We start from the raw sequence: 23,501 nt of genomic DNA on the forward strand, positions 1-23,501 counted from the left end.
TAAGTTGTTTACTTTTCCCAATAGTGTTTATAAATTATAGGCATTAACTCACCTAATTCTGTTTATCTTTAATCTGTAGGTATGCTGCTTTCCAAAGTTTGTGTCGTGAAGTAGTTGTCCGTTGCCTCTTGAGCGGCAGGAGGGCCGTCAGTCTAATATAATTACGACTTCAGCGGATCTCTTCTTTCAACATACAACAACAAACGCATACATTTAACATCTGAAGAGCCGTTTGCTTAGTTGAAATACTATTCTATATTTGTATTTCGTAACGACTCCGTTTCATTGTCACAAGTCTTTTATTGGTAGGCTTCATGAAGCTAGCTCCATCTAGCGACCGAAAGCAAAACTAAAATTTACGTTCAAATTAATATTTTTATTCAGTATGTGATAATATATGGGATTTAGTATATAATTTAAGAGTTGGTTTAAAAAAGTAAGCAATGTGTAAAATTTCTCTGTACTGTTTTTTTTTTAAATTATTTAGTCCCAATTTTAATTTGTCAAAAGGCACTATGATGATGATTCATATCCAGGTAAGGTGTAATCTTTCTTATTATCGTTTTTATTTCAATATTACAACGGTATTTGAAGTCCTGAGATAAAATATTCCTAAACAACAATAAGATTAGAAGCAAGATAGAGACAGGTAGAGTTATAAGAAGGTGGAGCTTGCATTCCTCGTATAAACAAATCGAAGGTGTTTTGTAGCTCGTCTGCGGTTACAAATGAAGTGCATGGCCATTATCGCGAAGGTGTTATAATATGGCAGCGAGCGGTAGGGCGATGAGCGGCGGCAGTCGGGCGCAGTAATTAAGCCGCGGAGGGGGGCGGGGGCGCGGGACAGGGCGGGGCGAGAGGCGGCGACACTCCGCCGTGCGTCGCGCACCACACTGCACGTCCGACCGCGCGCGGGCCATGGTCGCGAGAACCGATGAGAGCATGTTTGGCTGCTATGGTGACAGCTACTCGTACCGCCTGTGGAGCCTGGCCAACGTGTGGGGCGCCTGCCGATGTGAGTAGTGCCTCGACGGCGGCCCGTCCCCGAACTTTCACCGCTGACGTCAGCGGAGGCTGTGATTCTCGGTTTAGTACGACGTAATTGCGATTGATAGTCCGCGAGTTGTGCGACGCGATATCGGAATCTGATAGTAGCCGGTGGTCTCGTTCAGTGAGGTGTGAGAACGGTGTCGCTCGATGAAAGTGCAGAGCGCGCTTATGGGAGTTGGCGGTTGGTACGAACGTTCGGCAGCCGCTTGGCTTGCGGACATGAGGAGTAAGCAAGTCCCGACGTCCACCACCTCGGCCAGGCGGCTTGCGGCCTTAAGTAAGCTTCGTTTCCTTTTGTTTTAATTTGCATTATCTATCTTCTACCAGTATTATTAACATCTTACTTTTCTTTCCTTTTAATTTATATTTCATTTTTAATTTCCTTCCAAAGTTTCATGTGAAACTTAATTTTAAAGTTACTCAAAAATTCAGTGAAAATAAAAGAGTAATAATTTCCCTAGCCCGCTCGTGTAACAGATAAAACTTACAACTTGAATTTCCCAAGTTCACCGCGATTAATCGAAACAGGTGAAAAAACATAACTTGGATGACATTAAAAATAATATTAGAACAGGTCTTCACGTTTCTAATGAACGGTCGGACGACCTGTCCCCCGTCTCCCCCGGGATATAATTCATCCACTTGAGAATCGGGAACAGGTACAAACAGACTTGAAAGAAAGTTTCGTTTGTCGAGGGGAACCCGCTTGCTTTCACCGTCTTAAATCGTAAATGATTATGTTGTTTTAATTCATTTGCTTTTTATTCTTTTACCTACTTTTTATTTTATTCTTCCTCTTTGAGCGCCGCCTGTCTGAGTGGATGTAATAGGGACGTTTGATGCGTTCTGTCGTTTTTACAATGCGCTTAGAACGAGTCGGAACGCGGACGAATAAATTAGTTGAAAGTTGCGTTTTATCGCTAATTCGGGACGATCAAACGATATGTCGTGACGTTTGTGTTTAACGATAAACTATACAATAAACTTCGTATGTATCAAAGATGAACAACGGACGGACGCAAATATTTACAAAATAATAAAAACTACTTAAAACGTGCAGATCGTCAAACGTCTAAAAATAATAATAATGAACTTCAATATAATTAACAAAAAAACATACTTAAACAAGGAAAACCCTAAGTAATGGAATCTTATCGAGAATGGAAACCGGGCAAACTAGCTGTGTGTACCTAGAACAGATAAAATGAAGCGATGCCTACCTATTGGCACTCTAATTACTTGTTTGTTTTACAAGTAACGATCTGTGAGCATCTCATTAAATGTTTGTCAAGCATTTAGATCTGTGAGCTTTGTGATTTAAGGCATGATTCATCGAATGAGTCATTAACTGATTTTTGTTTATTGCATTTTCACCTCTTGACTTCTCCAGTCTGAATCATTGGAGGTGTAACAGACAGTCAAGCTTATTTATAGGCTTATTAGCTAAAGGTAAAATTGCGTGAATGTGTTGTGCGGTATCCACATAAGGTACAAGACTAATGAAGTGAAAATTTTTAACTTAATCGGTAATTTTGTTCTTTTAATCGATTTTAATAAATGCAATTCTTAAAACAACCGAAACCAAAAAAATCTATTTCCAAACGAAAATAGCCTCTTCTCCGCTCTGGAATTCGATAGCAAAAAGACAGGTTTTTTCAAAAAAGGGCCAGGTTTACATAAACATTGAATTTTTTAAACGCTAGACCAGCAGGCGATCTCGTTGTTCGATCTAGGCAACACAACAACCAATAATATTTCGCAGAAAAACTTTTTTTTTTATTGCCCTTGTAGGCAGATGAGCATACGGCCCACCTGATGGTGAGTGGTTACCGTCGTCCATGGACTTCAGCAATGCCAGGCTGCCATCAAATGGCTTATAATATTGAAACTAAAATGTTTTTATTGTTAATTGCGTAATTGATTCACCCGCGGTAGAGCGAGCTATAAGCCTCATCGTGCTCTAGCAGCGACCGTAAGACAGGATAGCTGTTAGTTGTTCCTTGTTCTAGTATATATAAATAAGTAGCTGAGTTTACTGGTGGTAGGACCTCTTGTGAGTCCGCACGGGTAGGTACCACCGCCCCGCCTAATTCAGCAGTAATGCGTTTCGGTTTGAAGGGTGGGGCAGCCGTTGTAACTATACTGAGACCTTAGAACTATATCCACAGATCATAGAAACACAGGAGATATGGCAAGGAGGCGTGGCGCTTGCGAACGCATCTGGCCTCAAAGCGGCTTGATGCCAGTTTCGGTCATTAGTCGAATGTCAACTTGCGACGTCTTCATTGCTTACGATTTTTAACAAAATGCCGCGTTGTTCAGTGATTGTTTGCAAAAATAACAGCTGTATTGTGAATTACAAGAAAGATAGCATCTCATTTCACACGTAAGTACTACAATATTATAGTTTATCATATTGAAATTACAGAATTCATTAAAAAATTTAGAAAAGCGATGATAGATCCCTTTTCATTAGGAACTAAAACCATTGCTTGCTTAGTACAAATGAATCGATGAATCGGCTGCTCTAATAGCGCAATGGATAATTTTTTTACTGATACTCTCACTCACACGATAGTTTCGTGAAGCGGCCGCTGTCGGCTTTTGTGTGTTAGGGTTGTCTGTTATTGTATTGTCTGTATTGTCGATATTTTATACGATCCTATTTAGTACGAATGATTATTTAAGATACAATTAATTATTTAAAAACCCAATTTGTTTCTATTTCTTGATTACTTCACCTAACTTTTATTGAATCAATAGCTAATGGCAATATAGGTAAATAGTAACTTCAGAAACTGAGCATTAAATAACTGATAAAACGTAAAATAAGTGTAGATAATGTGTTGGTTTTTAATATATTGTGGTATTCATGCATCATTCATATAATGATCATCATTTATACCATGCTTTTATTTTAAAACTTTAGCTATCCGAAAGATCCAAAGATAAAAGAAATGTGGATAAATGCGACAGGAAGGGGTCCAAGCTGGTTCCCAACAAAAAATCACACCATATGCTCGTCCCACTTTGAGCCAAAGTGCTTTCAACCATTGAAGAAAGTTCGTCGGCTCTTCGAATGGTCGGTCCCAACATTGAAGTTGCGTATGGTATTGATGAATTATATGGAACCTTCCACATCCAAAGTGTGCTTTTATTCTGAATTGGATAAAAAGGATCCTAATTTGGTAAGTTAAACTATTTTACAACATCAAAAACTTGTTTCTTTTTTTTAATATAAATATAAAACAAAGTAAGTTTTTTATATGAGAAATTATATAAATGCGGAATGTTTTCTTAATTACAGACGGTTGCTTTAAAACTTCCAACCGGAACCGAATCACAAAATCTCACTTGTGAAAAAAACGATAATTCGGAAAATACTGCTCCAACGTCTACAATATATGGTATCGATACAAACTTTAATGCTCGACAAAATAGCATTTTGGAACAAGAAAATCTGGAAAAAAATGATCTCATCGAAACACCTAGAAAGCGTAAATTACGCCAATTGATTTTGGTACAAGACAGTTTCATAAAAACACAAAAAATGCAAATCAGAAGGCTTCAAAAGAAAACCAGCCGTTATCAGAAAAAAATTGCTAATTTAAAGGACATTTTGAAAAACCTTAATGAAAAAAACTTCATTAGTGCTGATCACGTTACGCAATTAGAAAACATTGGAGTAACCGACCTTATCCAGCGTTATGAAAGAAATGTTTCATCGGGTCAAAGTACTAACCAGAAATATCCGCCTGCTTTAAGAATTTTTGCCACTACTCTTCACTTTTATTCGCCAAAGGCGTACGCGTATGTAAGAAAAAAATTCCAAACAGCTTTGCCTCATATTCGAACCATAAAAAAGTGGTACCAATCTATCGATGCTCAGCCTGGATTCACGCAAGAATCATTAAAAGCGATAAAACTTAAAACTGCCTGCACTAAACACAAATTGTTGTGTAATTTAGTTTTAGATGAAATGGCAATCAGACAGCATGTAGAGTGGGATGGAAAACAAATGCACGGGTATGTTGATATTTCTAATTCTGCAGAACAAGGGGATTGTTTACCCGAAGCCAAAGAAGTTCTTGTATTTTTAGTTACCGCAATTAATGGGGCTTGGAAAATACCAGTCGGGTATTTTCTCATTGACGGTGTCACAGGAGAACAACGGTCTAATCTTGTCAGACAATGTTTGGAATTATTAGAAGATACAGGTATTCAAGTTACCTCGATGACTTTTGACGGCTGTCCAGCCAATATCACCATGGCTAAGAAACTCGGATGTTCTTTTGAAGTTGAAAACTTAAAATCATATTTTGAGCACCCCGTTACTCGTCAACCTGTACATATTTTTCTCGATCCATGCCACATGCTGAAGCTATTGAGAAATGCTTTTGAATCATATGGATGTTTCATGGATGCTTCAAATAGGTGTATAAAATGGAGTCATCTAAAAAATCTGTATGACATTCAGGATAAAGAAAAACTGCACTTAGCAAATAAATTACGAAAAAGTCATATCTTTTTCAAGAACCAAAAAATGAAAGTTCGCTTAGCTTCGCAATTATTTAGCAACAGTGTTGCAGATGCCCTGAATTTTTGTTGTGAACTTCAAATCGCTGGTTTTGATGATGTAGAAGGCACTGTGGAATATCTAAAAACTATCAACAACTTGTTCGATGTGTTAAATTCAAGGCATATGGCCCAACTCCATTATAAAAAACCAGTTTGCCCAGGCAACAAAGACAAGGTATTTGAAACTTTAGAAAAGGCGAAACGGTGTCTAACATCTATAAAGCTTTCAGATGGTACAAAAGCTATCATTACACCCAGAAAAACCGGTTTTATTGGTTTATTAGTGTGCATAGAAAGCCTCAAGGCCTTGTATATACAACTAATTGAAAAGGACCAAAAACTTAAGTACATTCCGGCTTACAAAATCAGCCAAGATCATTTAGAGCTTATGTTTGGACATATACGGTCACATGGTGGATGCAGCACCAACCCAACGGCGCGACAGTTTCAAGCAATATATAAAAAGCTCTTGGTAAAGTCGGAGCTTAGAGATGTAGACCAGGGAAACTGTATAGCTCTTGAGGAGGTTTCTTTTTTGTCGTGCTCTTCAGCTGTCCAAAATATAAATCTGACAATCGAACCATGTAAGTTACACGAAGGTAATGACGAAGACGAGATGAGTTTATTATATGAACAAGCCGTATTTGATGAGGAAATCAGTATACTTGTACAAGATGTCACAGAATTTAGTAGCCAGGTAGTGTCATACATAGCTGGATTTATAGTTCATCGTTTGCTAAAATTGCTGAAGTGTGATACATGCTGTAGCGGTTTGATTGCAGATACAATTAATGACAAGCACCTCAAGTTAATAAAATTGAAGGATAAAGGCGGCCTTATATTTCCATCTAGTGACGTAATAACCATATGTAAACGGATGGAAGTAATAATAAAAACATATATTCTTTCATCTAATACCACGAAAATTTTATCAAAAAATATTAGACAAGAGCTCATGTCAAAATCTTTATCGCATTTTTTAGGTATGAATCTTTTTGAAAAAATTAATTTTCACCAATTTAATCAATCGCCAATGAATAACCATTTAATAATTCTTATAAAAGCCGTAATGGAAAAATATGTAAACATAAGATTACACTACTTAACTAAGAACGCTATACCTAAACTGTCTAAGCGGCAAGTTTTAAATAAATATTTACATTTTACTGGTCAATAAAATCCTTAACAATAAAATTCTTGCAGTTTTACTTGTGTTTCTCTTGATTCGAGAAGTTGATATCCTAACTGTTTCTTGGTAGTTAATATAATTAGTTAATATTCCAATTATGATAAAACTTCGCTTGTATAGAGTACCTACGGTCGAGGGAAACTCCGGTATAGTATTCAAGTCAATTTATTATTATTATTATAAGTATTATAGTCAATAAAATTTTAGGAGAGAGAGCAGATAATATAGTTAACTGAATTTTAATCGATACTTTTCTATGATTATCACTTAACATCACTAGTTGCATAACTTGCACATGTGTGTTTATTCAGAGTCCGTAGCTACAGGTAAATGCGCCGCCCTCTTTTTGCATGTGTTCTATTAATGAGTTTATTGGTGTTGCTGTAAGTTTCTTCGTGTGCGGGAGAAATATGAGCTCGTGTGCCGTTCTTACAATTTTTGGTTTTGTGTGAGTGAAGTAAGTGGGAGAAACGCGGAGACATCTGAACACGAATAATTTTTTGTACAAAGCTAATCTCCTTGTTTCTATGATCTGTGACTATATCTCAAGGCGTGTGGCGCATTTACGTTGTAGATGTCTATGGGCTCCAGGAACCACTTAACACCAGGTGGGCTGTGAGCTCGTCCACACATCTAAGCAATAAAAATAAAAAAATAAAACTTTGTGGGTCTCTCTGCCTTTGGGACGTCTGCATTTTTACGTCAGTAAAGAAAATTCTATTTCACACCGATATGAGCTTCGTTAACTGGCTGGTAAACCGATAGGCCGTGAGTCTGTCTTCAAGTCTTAGCTGCACCGTGTTCTTAAAAAGATCTTAGAATGTTTTTAGGAATAAAATTTTATAGGAATAGTGACGCATCTCGATTTATTCAAAACAGCTTTATGAAGAGCAGTTTTGTGTTTTGCGGGTTTTCATCTAGTGTTTACTCTTTAAACAATCTGGATACTTCACAGAGATAGAAATTCGCCTTGCGGTATCAGAAGGAAAATAGGATGGTTGCGAATCATTTGCGAATTTTCAAATTGATTAGTAGCAGACGTGCCATGTCGGCGGTGGAGCGAGGTATGTGGTACCCATGGTCATCAAAGCCTACTGCGCCTGATATCCTGGCAACCACCGTAAGGTTCGGAGCTCTCCTTTTAATTTCTATTCCTGCCCGACAATGATGTGGTGCCGCGCGGAGCTCATAGAATAGAACTGCTGGCGTTAAGCTCCTCTCAAGGCAAGATTAATTCGAAGACTGTGTGTGATTAAAGGACAAAAGGTCGAGTTTCCGAAAGATGCTTACTGGTGGTAGGACCTCTTGTGAGTCCGCGTGGATAGGTACCACTACCCTGCCTATTTCTGCCGTGAAGCAGTAATGTGTTTCGGTTTGAAGGGTGCGGCGGGGCAGCCGTTGTAACTATACTGAGATCTTAGAACTTATATCTCAAAGTGGGTGGCGCATTTATATTACGTTGTAGATGTCTATGGGCTCCAGTAGCCACTTAACACCAGGTGGGCTGTGAGCTCGTCCACCCATCTAAGCAATAAAAAATAAGATGGCACAGATGAGCGCCTTTTCTAAAAGGCATTAGCAATTTGATATACCGTTGTAATTACACCCATTATCCTGCAATCTTCTAGGAGTTTTAATATCTGTGACGGTTTGACAGAATAATCAAATTGGCTTCAAATAAAAGGGGAAAACCCGCAGGGGAACAATGTGCTAAATAGTTTCATGTGTAGGCAGCAGCTCGGCCATGTCCCTGTCATTGCACATGTCCATCGTTGGCCATTCACCATCGGTTGGGCCATATTACTTACTACCTACTACTATACCATACTACTAGTACCAGACTGTCTTGCGTATTACCCCATTACGTACCGCTGAACTAAATTTCAACACTGCATTTATTCACGGTGTATTTTCAGAAATCAAATTTGCCACGTACTTATTTATCATGCGACCATGGAACGAACTCCGCCCTCGCTGCTTCCCGACCACATCATTACACATGTCCTATTTGAAACTAGTCCTGAGCGTAAGCTGCTGTGTCCCCGGCTATGAGCGACCTTGACCCTTTACCATCGGACGATCCGAGGGTTCGTTTGTATTTCGTGGCAATAAAAAGGCGTTTTATTGTTTAGCTGTAAATTCGAATTAATCGCAAGTCCCGTTATAGACCCTTTAACCACGCAGAGGTGTCTACATTGTTCCCGCCGACAATATTAACGTAATTGAGGAAAACTAAATAGTTACACCGAAGCATGTATGTATGTCGTTTCATCGCTCCAGCTTCACAGAAATGAATAGAGAATAATAACCTGAACAAATACATTAATGAAAACAAAACACATTTTCGACGGCTCGTATATATACATCAAACCTCATTTATTGTCCGGACACATGCCGAACATAAAACGTAAACAGCCGTTGAAACCGCAAAACAATAACCGAACAAAGAAACTAGACGTTAAAATAATAATTCCCTCATCGCACGATCACAGCTCGCAGCGAGAGCCGAGACGTTACAACATGGTGTCTGCTGTTGGTCACAGGCGGAGTTTTTTCTTTGGCCCCCTCTGCCCCCCTCCCGACCCACAGGTGCGAGTGGTGCGACCAATCACGCAGCGGCCCCGACACGTTCAACAATCAATTCCTTATCTCTGAGACTAATTCTTGCATGTGTGCTGCCGATAATTATTTTTTTGTTGCGATAGTCAATCGGAAACGTTGTGTGCGAGTGTGGGTGCGGGTGCGAGTGCATGCAGGTTTTTATCAGCGGTGAGCGGACGCGGCCCGTGCCCCTGCGCAGATCGGTGCTGCGTGTGGGCGGTGTAGGTGTATCCATCCGCTGAGCCTAAACAAAACGCGTTGTTTGTGTTCGCAATAATCAACATATTATATTCCTGTGCTACTTAATGTCTTTATACGGTTACAATGTAAGCTGTGTTCGGCTGCCAATGTAATCTGCCGCGAGTGAGTACTAATCATGTTACAGCTGACATCTTTGTCTGCTGTACAATTCCACAAATTATATTTTGTTAGAATGGACCCAGTTATACTCTAACTTGATAAGGATTCTACGAATATTATTATTATTTTCCTATCATTTAAATCATCATTTCAACGTTTTTAACTCAACGAATCTGATAATGAAAAGCGCATAGCTACGCCATCTAGTAGCAAGTAGTGAGACCATTTTTTTTATTTTATAAGTTATTTCTATTTAAAAATTCTGTATCTCTATGCATGACATAAATATTAATAAGTCAACAAGTTAAATGCAACTTTTAAAATGTTATATTTCTCTCTTAAATATACTTATCGTTATAGACCAATATTATCAAATATGGTTTTATATGATTTTTGGAATAGATAAAATATTATATTATGTAATTAAAAAATAAAGTACTATAATATAATATGGCTAAAATTTTAAAGATTTTTACAAAGTTACTTGGTCATAATATCTTTCTATACGCAAAAAAAACTGCCTAATTTTTTTTTTATTATGTAAAATCAACATTTGAAAAACGTTTGTGCTTGCTTTTGATTTCATTTAATTCAATTCAATGTGGTAGTCGTTTTAAGTTTCGAACGAGCAGCGCCATCTATTGTCCAATAGCTAAACCACGAAAATACTTAACACTCCCTATAAAAATTTTCAAATTGATGGAAGTCATTCAGTTGCACTGGTGGTAGGACCTCTTGGGAGTCCGCACGGGTAGGTACCACCACCCCGCCTATTTCCGCCGTGAAGCAGTAATGCGTTTCGGTTCGAAGGGTGGGGTAGCCGTTGTAACTATACTGAGACCTTAGAACTTATATCTCAAGGTGGGTGGCGCATTTACGTTGTATATGTCTATGGGCTCCAGTAACCACTTAACACCAGGTGGGCTGTGAGCTCGTCCAACCATCTAAGCAATAAAAAAAAAATAAAAAAAAGTTGTAGTTCCCCGTTATTATATTTAGAATTATGTCGATTTAACCTCATTACATTACAGTCATATTACATATTTATTAGAAACTGTAATGTTATTTTACCAAGTATAAGTAAGTACCTGCGGTTTTATTATGTAAATAAACTTCTCGCCAATACCGATACCAGATTGTAATTATGAATCATACGATTTTATTACACACAATTAAAATTACTATACGTTTAAATACATTTGTAATGATGATAACAATGATCAGAAATTGTCTAGAGACGTAGTGACAACTAAAATCCTTATAAACTTATGTAAAACTGCCGAAACATACAAATTTTCCATTTATTTCATTCATATTACAACTAGAATACCTAGTCAGGTCATAAATTCTGTCACATGTTTAATGTAAAATAATTGAAACAAGTTTATTCATTATGTGACCATTCATATACCAAAATGAACTTAACAAAACATAGATTCTTATGACACTAAAGTTTATTCAAAATGACCTCCGTGATTTTGTATACAGGCCTTCAATCTGCGCGGCCAGTCGTCTATCGCAGCACGAACGAGGTCCATGTCAATATCGGCGGCTGCCTTAATCAAGGATGTCTTGAGTGACTCCAAATTGGGATGAGGCTTTGAGCACGCCTTTTCCTCCAAGTGTTGCCATATCTTGTAATCTAACGGATTCAAATCTGGACTGGAGGAGGGCCAGTCTTCGTGCCGGATGAAGTCAATTTCACGCGCCGCCAGCCAGTCTTGTGTGCTCTTCGCTCTATGAGCTGCCACCGAATCTTGTTGGAATACCCAGTGCCTGTTATTGAACATGGTATGAGAAACAGGTTCCACAAGGTTCGTCAGGACTCTATTGTGATACACAACTGCATTCGTTTTTACACCTTTCTCACAAAAATGACCTCGTTGGACACGCGGAATACGGTTGCTCGCTTCTTCACTACTGTGTGCGTACACCTTATAATTTTGTTTGTTGTAGCTCTCTTCTACGGTAAAAATGTTTTCATCCGAAAAAAAAATTTCCCGATATTTTTTTCCCGCGTACCGCTTCAACAAAGCGCGGCATCTCTTCAGTCTCAGGTCCATTAGACGAGCATTCAAACGATGTCCTGTTTTTCTTCGATATGCCCAAAGCCCTAAGTCTTCATTTAACACCCTTTTCACCGTGGTTCTGCTTAACCCCATCTGAAGGGCCAACAGTTTCTGCTTACGTTTGGGATTTCTTTGAATTCGCGCCTTCACAGCTTTTATCACTGCTGGAGTCCTAACAGACCAAGGGCGACCACTTCTTGACCTGTCATCTACACTAGAGTCTTCATTGTATCGTTTGATGGTACGATAAACGAATCTTTTGGTTATATTCAAATTTTTCAGTATGTTAAAAATTTGAATTGGCGCGCAACCGCAACGATGCAACGCAATAACTGCAACACGGTCTTCTTTAAGCGTCCACTCCATATTTAAAAATGAGTAAAATTCTAAAAGTTATACATATTTATTTTCATGAACAATTCGAAATGCGAATTCAATAAACTTTTTTGTGGCCAGAATTCTAAAGGAAAAGTTTTTACTGTGTGACAATACTTATGACCTGACTAGTTATATTCTTTGCAGTCACGGTTAACGGAGTAACACAACAATCACAAATCTCAATAATAATAAATCTAAGCTTTTATACGCCAAAGTATTCAAGCAGCAGTAGCTTTCCCTAACAGTTATGAATACAATCAATAGCCAAATACACAAGAATCAACCCTGATAAGTGTTCGTTTGTCAATCCCCGTACCGCGAGACATCATATGACACCACTCTTCCATAAGTATGTTCATATATTGTCTCTTCTTTACAGTGTCCTGTTTAATTCCTCGACCCCGCGCTACCTTCAGGAACGTTTTGATTTCCTACATACTGCAAACTCCCATTCACTTAGGTCATCGGAGAACTTAATGCTGAAGTTTCCGGCTCACGGGACGTCATTCTATGACCATTCTTTTACGGTTGAAGCAGTCGGTTTATGAAATGCACTACCCTTAAGCATCAAACAATCGTTCTCGCCGGAAATTTTCAAGTTCAGATTCGCACTACCTTGCATAATAAATAATATGGCTCCTACGATATAGCTGTACAAGTTGCTACTTATTTTGTATTTACTTGCATATTTTTAGTATTTATTTGTATTTAATCGTATGTAAGTCTATCTTATATTGTATTTATTTTTCACATGTGTATATAAGTAAGTATATAGTTTTATGTAAGTTTATTAAGATATAGCACTATTCATGCTAGTTTGCTTATTCCTCTCCCTGCAAGGTTGCCTGGAAGAGATCGCTTTCAGCTATAAGGCCGCCAATTTATGTCACCGTCTATTATTTGTTTTATATGCTTACTCTGTACATGTGGTGTCAAATAAAGAGTTATATTATTATTATTACCACTAATTACTTAACAAAAAACTTTAAAGTACCGCATTGTGGTCCTCTGGTGACATTTGCTTTGTTCATAATGTCATCAGTGATAAGCTTGGTGCTCAAAAATTATGTGTACTTCTTGTCAGGATAACGACCAGAATCACGACAATTTAACATTATGGGGCTGGCGGGTATAATATACAGTATAATATTTAAATCTTACAACCTGTAGAAGGTCAGAAACAGTATTAGCAATTATGAACGGCGTTCAACAATAGTTACACCAAACGAACTTGCGCAAATACCGAATAATTAAAACTGCATTTGCGCGCTCGTAAAATAAACGACGTTACGTTTTACACAAAGTAATTTTGTGATTTCGTAAATACTTAATTGTGAACAGTTCGTAATACGGTCGGGAACGCGCGTCGCGGCGTCGTGCGTGTGTGCCCCTCAGACTGTTTTGCAAAAATGATTCATGTTTTGTGAATAACCGGTGAGTTCCGCTAGATCACGCTGTTACAGACTCTTACACCCCATCCTCGAGATGCTGTAATAGCCTCTTAGGCTACCAGCGAATAAGTAGGAAAAAACTTACCGCACACAACCTATTACTGCGTTGCACATTTCTATTTCTTTACTTTACTGGAACTCAGCGGGAACTTACCGGCTATTCACAAAACATGAATCATTTTCTGCCGTGAAGCAGTAATGCGCTTCGGCTTGAAGAATGAGGCAGCCGTTGTAACTATACTGAGATCTTAGAACTTATATCTCAAGGTGGAGGGCGCATTTACGTTGTAAATGAATATGGCCTCCAGTACCCACTAACACCGGGTGGATTGTGAGCTTGTCCACGCATTTAAGCAATAAAAAAAAAGATCGCAGCATTACTGCTACTGGTGATGTCCATAGGCAGCAGTGATCATCTTCGATTAGTTAAGGCGGTTCTTCGGTCTGTTCCGGCTACTAGAGACATAACTAACAACCTATTTAATAGATGGTCAACGGTGTGCACTCACAATGTCTACCATACAGATAAACGACAACGTCATACGTAGGTAGGTACATAATATGTATGTACTACAGTGAGGAGTGGCCTCTAAAGTAAGCGATAACCGACCACGTCCATATTGTCCGTCGCACAAACGTGGCGTTAAAACTGCCTACTCTTCTGTAATTGGCCCTTTAAAACTAGATTGAGATAATTTTCAGATATGCCGAAGTGATAACTGAAAATTTTGGTCAATGTTACCAACCTTCGCATAGTATTTCGTGCCCAATAATACCTATATTAATGAATGCATATAAAGCCGGCTGTGTCGGTTCGCAACAACAAACCAACATTTCCCCTGTTTCCTGTCCTGATAATTAATATAACTGGAAACCTATTCTAAAAATTTCTCGGTGCCCGTGCTTCCCCTTAACGTTACATGTTTAACTAAATTTAGTTAATTATTGACTGGCTCATTTCTACATAAAGAAGCAAACTAATACTTCGTTATGTTGTTCTATTGTTTGTTGTAAATGATTTACGAGCCGCAAGCGAGCGGCAAAATTATGTAACGCTTTAAACCTGCCGCATTGCATCGGACTGTGCTCCAGCGAACCCTGACGCTAGAGACGGACCAGTGGAGGTCAGTACGCGAACACGTGTTAGGCGTACCTACATAATTTAGTATTGGCTGCAGAAACCCCAGGAAACACGCCCGCTAGGCCATGGACTTTTATTAAACTAGTACCATTAGTAGTAGAAGATGCACGTCGCAAACCCGTATCTCATGAAAAATAGCCGGCAAAACTATAATCATACAATCTAATTAACATTTTAATTACGACCATTCTGCATAATGACTTAATATCATGAATATCGGTGTGTATTTATTGATTTATCCTTTGTTCAAACACTCACGAAGTGAATCGATACGATTTTTTGCAAGGGGCCTTCTACATTGGAGTGTTACTATAGAACTCACGTAAACTTTCATTCCGGAATTTCACGTGTTTCATAGTTTTAGAAGTACACAATGAACGCGGGTGACACCTAACTGGAATCAACTCTAGCGCGCGGCAGAGTTGTCATTTAAGAGCGACCGGTTGGCAGTGTACTGCATTCGACCCCGGAAGACTCGTTCTGGTCGTCCATGGCGCTCGATGCCATAAAATACTGACTCGAGACCATTGAATGTGTAACTAAAGGGAACCACCCTCCTAGTTATTGCTATACAAGCTTCCCAACGCCAGCACTTCCCGACGCACCCCGAAAAGTTCTTGATATGGTATTTTTTATCAATGAAAATAAATGAACATACACCTTATTGATCGTGGCCGCCGTGGCTTTCGGATTTGTGCGATGCTGAGGACGCAGCCTGCCGCTAACAATTGTTTTCAAACGCCTTTCAAATAAATCGATTATATAATTATGTTTATTGTGAATTTCCTTGTCAACAGTTCGTCCGCTGGCGAGCGGAGGGTCGGAAGGCAAGCCGTCCGAAGAAGAAGAGGACCGCGGGGGCTCCCCGCTGGGCCCCGGAGGACCGTTTACCTGCAGCCAGTGTCGAGGCACCTATCCCACGCGCGAGCAACTGGACCGACACGAGACCTTGCACACGCCCAGCACACAGGTGGATACAGTCCAATATGTCAGTTCACATTGTAATATCAATGCTTCTGATAAACATATTTAATGCATAATCAAACGAAATTATATACTAATTATAATTCAAAGAGATATTTTCCTAATTTTAACAAGGACGTTTTTTCTTTTGCCGATAGACATGCAAGATCTGTCATAAGAGCTTCGCGAATGTGTACCGACTGCAGCGGCACATGATCAGCCACAACGAGAGCGCCGACCTGAGGAAGTACAAGTGCAACGATTGCGACAAAGCCTTCAAGTTCAAACACCACCTCAAAGAGCATCACAGGATACATAGCGGAGAGAAACCATTCGAATGCGCTAATTGTGGGAAGAAATTTTCACATTCTGGTTCATATTCGAGTCATATGACCTCCAAGAAGTGCCTAGTCATGAACCTTAAAATGGGCCGAATAAAACCGAACAACCCTGCCCTCAACCCCAACAGAAGTCCGTCTAGGAAGCGAGCGAACGCAATAGCAACATCTCAATTGAACAACAACATACCCTCAAACGGAAACACTTTCCTTCCTATCCTTCCAAAATACAACGAAGCTGCTGCCTTTTTCGCTTCCATGTCGTCACAAGATAGTAATTTCCACCGCCCGCCTTTAGGGCAGCCAGCTCTTAATCCATTCTATCTGCCCCCGGGGCTACCAATGAGTCCTGCGAGTGGTATCACTCCATATAGCTTAAGCCAATTCTTTGAACAATTAGCTTCATCTCAGTGTCCGCCAAGGAAAATAGAGAAACTACCCAGCCCGAAACACTATAATCCCGAGGCTCCCGAAGATCTAATCGAAGAAGTCACCGAGGAAGAAGACAAGAGATCAGAAGGGAGCGCTGAACTGGTCATGGATATTGAGGATGATGAGGCAGTTACGGTTAAAAAGGAGAAACAAGATCAAGACTGTGAATCAAGGCCTCCATCTCAATATAATTCCGTCCCAATAATGAACAGCAATGTTCAAGATGAAGACAATAATCAATCCAGATTCAACACCATATTAGAATCAGTTAGTGCATCTGTAACCAAACATTTCATCAGTACTAATGCAGACAAGCTGTCCCCGGTCGCCGGCTCCGTGTGTCCTAGCTTGGAATCGCCTCCGACGCCGCATGTCATCATAAAGGAAGAACCGGAGGACTTAAACCGATGCTTTAAATGTAACATCACTTTCGAAAGTAGGGACGAGTTGTTAGACCACGAAAAGATACACTGCGATAATATATTTAGAAAGCATGAGAGCTTAGCGGCGCAAGTCGCGGAAACGGTGGCGCTCACCAGGATAGAAGCTGAGATGAGGAACAACTTGCAGAGCGGCGCGAGTGCGAGCGAAGACGAAGACTCCAAGAACGATGATAAACTTTCTATTCACGACAACGACAAGAAAATCAGAGTCCGCACCGCACTAACTGATGTCCAGCAAGTCAAACTGAGGGCATTTTACTGCTTCGACCAGAGACCGAACCGGGAGGAATCCAAGCGCATAGCTCAGCAAGTCGGATTGGACAGTCGAGTGGTGCAAGTGTGGTTCCAAAACTTTAGGGCCAGGCAGCGAAGAATGACGAAAACACAGCTCTCGCCCGACCAACCGCTAGACTTGTCCACGAAGAAATCGAACCAATCGGTGACCTCCACGCCGTCGCCGTCGCCTTGCAGCATTTCAGTTACACATTCCGACTCCGAGGAAGCTGTGAACTTAAGTCAAAAGTCGTCACGTAGCACAACGCCTCATCGCACCAATTACACCAACACTTACTCACATTCCAACTGCTCATCATCTTCTTTCACTGACTTTAGACTGTCGCCATCGCCCGGTGAGATCAACGGTCAGAAACGTTTGCTGCCCCAGAAACTCAATCCCTTAGTACCCATGGAGAAGTTGCTGCAGTACAACGACATGGCCAATGGGAGATCTCCTATCCTGAACATGCATATGTCGAGTGACGTGACCAGGCACGGCAGCCCGTCCTACGACCGTCCCTGGGCTGATGACGTCCAACCTTCGATCGAATACGACGATGAACCGACTGTACTTAAGAAGGGCAAGCTCAAGCACGTCGACGTCAAGGAAGGAGAAGGACAATTTGTGTGTGACCAGTGCGACAAGACCTTTGTGAAACAGAGCTCTCTAGCCAGACACAAGTACGAACATTCAGGTTGGTGCAAATTATATTACCACTCGGTATAATACGTTTTCAGCGAAGCTGTCAGCTCTAAGTATCGGAACCTACGTTCAGTACAAGGTACAAGGATAACTGATGCTAGCTTTCCCATAGCTGGACGGTCTAAAGCAGCTAATCAAAGCAATGGGAGTGAGGAGGGGTTTGTTAAGTCCTTTATCAGATTTCTGTCTGCGTGTCAATCACTACAGAAATGCGATAAGTATGATGTTAGATACCCACACGTACGACACGAGTGTTTTTTTTCTTTTTTTTATTGCTTAGATGGGTGGAAGAGCTCACAGCCCATCTGGTGTTAAGTGGTTACTAGAGCCCATAGATATTTACAACGTAAATACGCCACCCACCTTGAGATATAAGCTCTAAGACCTCAGGATAGTTACAACGGCTGCCCCACCCTTCAAATCGAAACGCATTACTGCTTCACGGCAGAAATAGGCAGGGTGGTGGTACCTACCCGCGCGAACTCACAAGAGGTCCTACCACCAGTTTGTCCCTAGATACGCAATACTAATCGTTTGAAATATTTACCTACAGGGCAGCGACCTCACAAGTGTCAGGAGTGCCCGAAAGCGTTCAAACACAAACACCACCTCACGGAACATAAGAGACTCCATACCGGGGAAAAGCCCTTCCAGTGCTGTAAATGCTTCAAGAAATTCTCCCATTCGGGTTCGTACAGCCAACACATGAATCACCGGTTCGCCATTTGCAAGCCTTACAGAGAGTAGATATAATTAGGGATAGAGTGTGAAATACTTGGATTTATCTATTATTTCGCTTATAGTACATACTTGGATTATTACGTCGATATCGATGCCAAATAGATTATGTGCCAAAATGTTTATTTTAGATGTAAAATAAGGTTACCAATTAGGATCGCCGCTCCGGACATAACGCTTGGCGTTAATGTTAAGTATGTGTAAGAAGACACGAGATAGTATATTTATTACGGTAACAATGTTATGAACAACGAAATATTACCTGATACTCATTGGGTACTATAGTATTCACGAGGTATTTTTATGGTTGTTGCTCAACTTTTTGATTTTGTACAATTTTTATGTTTCATATTAGTGTCGGCTGTAAGGAGAGTGTGCCATTGAGTACCAAATCAAATGCCAAATTAGTTCTAAAGTCTGTAAATTGTAATGTGCTATTTTTATTCATTTGAGTGCCAATTACCCGAAACGCGTGCCATTCAATGCCGTTACAAATTCGCGATAATTCTAAGTATAGTTTCTATTGTAATCGCAAAGGCCCGTACCTGTAGTATAATACTCAAAATAATATTAGTTTTAAAACAAAGAATAGATTTTTTTAATATACGTAAATATAATTCCATAACGTATTAATAATAGTCATCTTATTGATTTTATTGTACATTTTTTTCAATTTCAAAGTGAGCTGTTACACTAATTAAAACTATTTTACCTTTTGATCTAGATTGAATTTCAAATTTTTAAAACTAGTTATATATTATAATTAAGTATTTCTGTTTAAATACATAAATACAGAGAATAGCAACTTCAACAGTGAGTGATGTTTCAATACAAATAGCTTTTCTTTGGATCTACACAACTATTAACACACTAGCGACTCATATCGAGGGATGTTCCCTGTTCTAATAAATAAAAACGCACTGGTAATAAAACACTAAATAATACACCTTAAGAACATATACTATAGATACTGCAGATAATTTCTGATATTGAAACTAGCTAATGTTTGCCCGGTCATAGTGCTTCACCTCACATGTACACAAAACGGTGTCGATTCCTGATCGTCTTTGTTGTTCGGCGTCCTCCCGAGCGTACTGAATACCTCTATACAAAGAAAAGTTTTAGCCGTTTCATTAGAAAAGTCCGCTTAACGCCCTACAGAGTATTTCTGCTAAAAAATTGACGCACCACGGAGTCTTTAAATGTCGGCACGTACAGTTAGAACAGGATCTGATTTCCCATTGCGAAGTTTGCGGCAAGAGCCCTGCGACCCTGATCGTGAACTGCAGCTGGTCTCTTAACTTACAAACCATTGAGCATAACAGATTACATTACAGAACATCTTGTAGCCTCACTGTTAGAATCTCATGTTCTATTCTTTGATTCCACCAGTTTATAGAGAAATATAAACTAATATACTAATCTTGCATCGTAATAATTATTTAGATAGATACAATTTTATTTAAGTTTTACGCATTCCATAATTCGTCTATGGGATCTCTGATGTGTTTAAGAAACTATTTTATACAGTCAACGTTGAAATTTATTCTATAAGATGTAAATATTGTTGTAAATAACGAATTTATGTGTAAATATGATCGCTTTAATTAATAACGGCAGTCCGATACTGCATTATACACAATACGGTGACAATAACGCACGCTGCTTCTAAGCTATTTTGATGTAAAAATATTTTCTATTCATAAAGATATGTACTATATTCCATGTACTATATCACGTTATATGCTGTTGACCTAGTGTATCCTTCTTGCCGAAAACTTGTAGTATCTAGTAAAATATAGTTCTCTTGTACTAAAATATCATATAAAATCCAATTTATATTCTATTACAAATCCCGGATACATAATTCTGACTTCATTTCCTTTCGTTTCCGCATTATAAAACACCAAAGTTCCTAACCGAAAAATACATTTTAAGTGTATAAAATATAATTTATATATTTTTAATAGAGTAATTACGTAAGTAGAATAATTTTTCAGAGGTTTCCAATCAACGAATTACATGTAATAACAGTATGAACTATGTATAAATATATATTAGCAATAATTAATGTTGCAGTATTTGAACCCTTTCTTACGGTTAGTGGTGTGAGCGCACATCAGGCATCGGTCCATCAGGTATTCCTTATCATCAGTTTCATTTTAATTGTTAATTACTCCACTCGTCTATACTTGAATAACAGATTACTTTGTAGTTTCATATAGGTACATTTTAGCCTCTTCTACAGAAGATCTTGTACCTAGTCTATTATTTTCCTTTGTTATCAATAAACCAAAGAATGTACAATATGTAACAATATTAGCTAAAGATGAAGATTGTCACAAACTAAAGCGCAGCACTTGACATAAAATTATGTGATAAATACTCGTATTTGAGTATGTGGAAGTCTTAAACTTTTAAACCCAAGTATGCACTTTTTTATACAATTACGAAAATAATGTGATCTTTCCTTTTAATCGTTCCGGTGCTTTAACCGGGCTACTCATAGGACCCGAGTCAAATTAACCTTGATAATGTTAAATAAATGTGTAATACTGCTCTGAATTGTTTAAACGTCATAGTTTTGCTTGTTTTTGTCTCGTCACGTGTTGTGCTCCACCGTCAGTATTCAGCATATTAAATTAATAACCATGTAGAAAAAAAACCCCATCGCTTTAATAATACATTGATTTAATAAGAAAGGTAAAACAGTAGTTCTAGGTAAGATGTGTACGTTATCCTATTTGAGCATTCAAATATTTTATATTATTTTTAATAAGTTTTTAATAAATTGATAAGTGTCAAAATTGACAGGTGGGCTAGACAAACCAAAGATAACTTACGTAATATACGACGTGAAGATCTGTAAATAATAACCACGTCTAGGAAATAAGTAAATGTTAAGTCGCCGTGCCAAAAAAAGATAAGCTTCATTTCCTTTCTGAAGGCATTAAGTACTGTAGCTTATTTTTATTGTGCAATAATAATGTTGCAAAAAAGTATTTTCTTCTAGTATGTAAAGTTTGAAGTTGTAAGCGAATGTGAATTCCTCATGCCATATAATATTAATGTGTTTGTTGTATTTGCGAGCGAGTGTCACGTAAAGGTTGCTAATTTGTTAAATGTAAGTGTCTACTTTAGATTGTTAAACATACACATAGGTTGAAAGAAAATGTGTTAAAAAATTGAATATTGCCTATTTAAAATTATAGTAATTCATTTTACTTTATATTATAATGTATATTAAATATATGAATATTAAAAATATATATATTGACAATTCAATGCGGATTAGCTGTTTTGTTTTTATTTGGATGCTGTTCGCCTTAAACCCTGTTCTTTAACATAACTAGATGATGACCGAGCTTTGCTCGGTTTTTTTTTGATAACGCCATCTTGTTGTGTCTTTAAAGCGGTTAGTTGCCGTTAATTAAGAAAAATAGTATTATTATTCGCCAATAGATGTCGGGAAGAGTTGATTATTGAAAACACGATTAAAACAACATTTTCTGAAAATAAACCGTAGCTAGATCGATATATCGCCCCCGAAATCCCCTGTATACTAAATTTTATGAAAATCGTTGGAGCCGTTTCCGATATTCAGAGAGAGATATATATATATATATATATATATTTATCCCCCAAACAATTAGACGTCCTCTGAAGAAAAAAATGCATTTAAACTGGCGTCCACCTGCTTTTGGCGTCCGCATACTGGACGCCACTTTGATAGCCAGTGGGGTTTACGTCCCATTGATCCTGGCTAGCCGTAGGACAAATATCGATAGAAGCCAAATTATCTCTTAAATGGCTGCAATAATATATTAAACAGTTCGCGACGAAATCGTAACGCAGGTGTGGCACTGCTGTCGCGTGTATATTGACAGCCGCATATCTCGGGGAGTTCCTGACTAGGGATCCGCGTATTTGGCGTCCACAACTGCGACGTTGCCAGCTCGTTTGCAACATTGGATCACAATTTTATTAACACACGATATTTAATCAAAACAATATATTCGCCGTAGGTGGTATTCGCGTTGCGTATCATTAGGAGCCCGAGTTTATTTAAACTTTTAAAAAGTCAGAACAAAAAAAAACGCTCAAAGGAGTCTCAAGGCCGATTTTGATGAAAAATGAAACTGCATAATTGGATTTGAAAAATATCTATATTTCTAGCCAGGAATCGAAATCGGTGATTCTGAAAAAAAAAGACACGTTCTGTATTTTTCTTCCTTGTTACCGACACTATCGAATGGTGTAATAATACAAGTGTATCTTTTATTTCAAGATAACGAAGTTCGATTCCTGGCTAGGAATATTGATATTTCGAAAATCCAATGATGTTATAGTAGTTTTCTTCAAAATCGGGCTCGAGACTCGTTTTGCGCTCATAATTTTGGATTTGGCCACCCACTTCCACTTGAAAAATACACCTGTATAAAGTTATTTTATTTTAAACATATAGGCACTACTCGGCTCCCGAGTCGTGCCTATGTGTAGCCAGCTCAGCACCCGCTTACCGAGTGTAAATTAAAACACGATGATAAAGCTGCTAAATATGTTCAGTAAATTATTTAAATAAATGAGAAATCGAACACCCAATAGCTTTGTACGGACGACCAATAGCTATATACGGACGCTCAATTGGTATATACGGATGTCCAATTCAAATCTAGTGGGATACCCAAGAGAAGTCGATTAAAAATATTTCTTCCAACTGCCAATAATTCCCATTTGTCCCGGGAAAATCTGTGGGGACAAATGGGAATCATCCAATATGGTGCAACACGG

The 23,501-nt window shown here is 38.7% G+C and overlaps 1 protein-coding gene across 4 annotated transcripts; it reads left to right on the forward strand.

Moving 5' to 3' along the window:
- Positions 1 to 844: 844 nt before the first annotated feature.
- On the forward strand, positions 845 to 22,004 carry LOC101742904 (zinc finger protein 1). 4 transcript variants are annotated; one of them, XM_012694745.4, is made up of 4 exons: positions 845 to 1,327; positions 15,615 to 15,805; positions 15,939 to 17,964; positions 18,526 to 22,004. In XM_012694745.4, the coding sequence occupies exons 1-4, from the start codon at positions 1,198 to 1,200 to the stop codon at positions 18,717 to 18,719; spliced, it is 2,541 nt and encodes an 846-aa protein (XP_012550199.1). In that variant the 5' UTR covers positions 845 to 1,197; the 3' UTR covers positions 18,720 to 22,004. The 4 variants fall into 4 exon arrangements, with proteins under 4 accessions (XP_012550199.1, XP_012550200.1, XP_004931221.2 ...); XM_012694746.4 differs by having other exon boundaries at positions 852 to 1,327; positions 15,615 to 15,787; XM_004931164.5 differs by having other exon boundaries at positions 869 to 1,015.
- Positions 22,005 to 23,501: the final 1,497 nt, after the last annotated feature.

Source organism: Bombyx mori, chromosome 9 (genome assembly GCF_030269925.1).
Source record: "Bombyx mori chromosome 9, ASM3026992v2".
Lineage (NCBI taxonomy): Eukaryota > Metazoa > Arthropoda > Insecta > Lepidoptera > Bombycidae > Bombyx > Bombyx mori.

Excerpts from the sequence above, each read along its gene's own strand:
- LOC101742904 (XM_012694745.4), top strand. The coding sequence starts at position 1,198 with ATGAAAGTGCAGAGCGCGCTTATGGGAGTTGGCGGTTGGTACGAACGT. Across the intron at positions 1,328-15,614 it reads CAGGCGGCTTGCGGCCTTAA|TTCGTCCGCTGGCGAGCGGA; the intron begins GTAAGCTTCGTT and ends CCTTGTCAACAG. Across the intron at positions 17,965-18,525 it reads ACACAAGTACGAACATTCAG|GGCAGCGACCTCACAAGTGT; the intron begins GTTGGTGCAAAT and ends ATTTACCTACAG.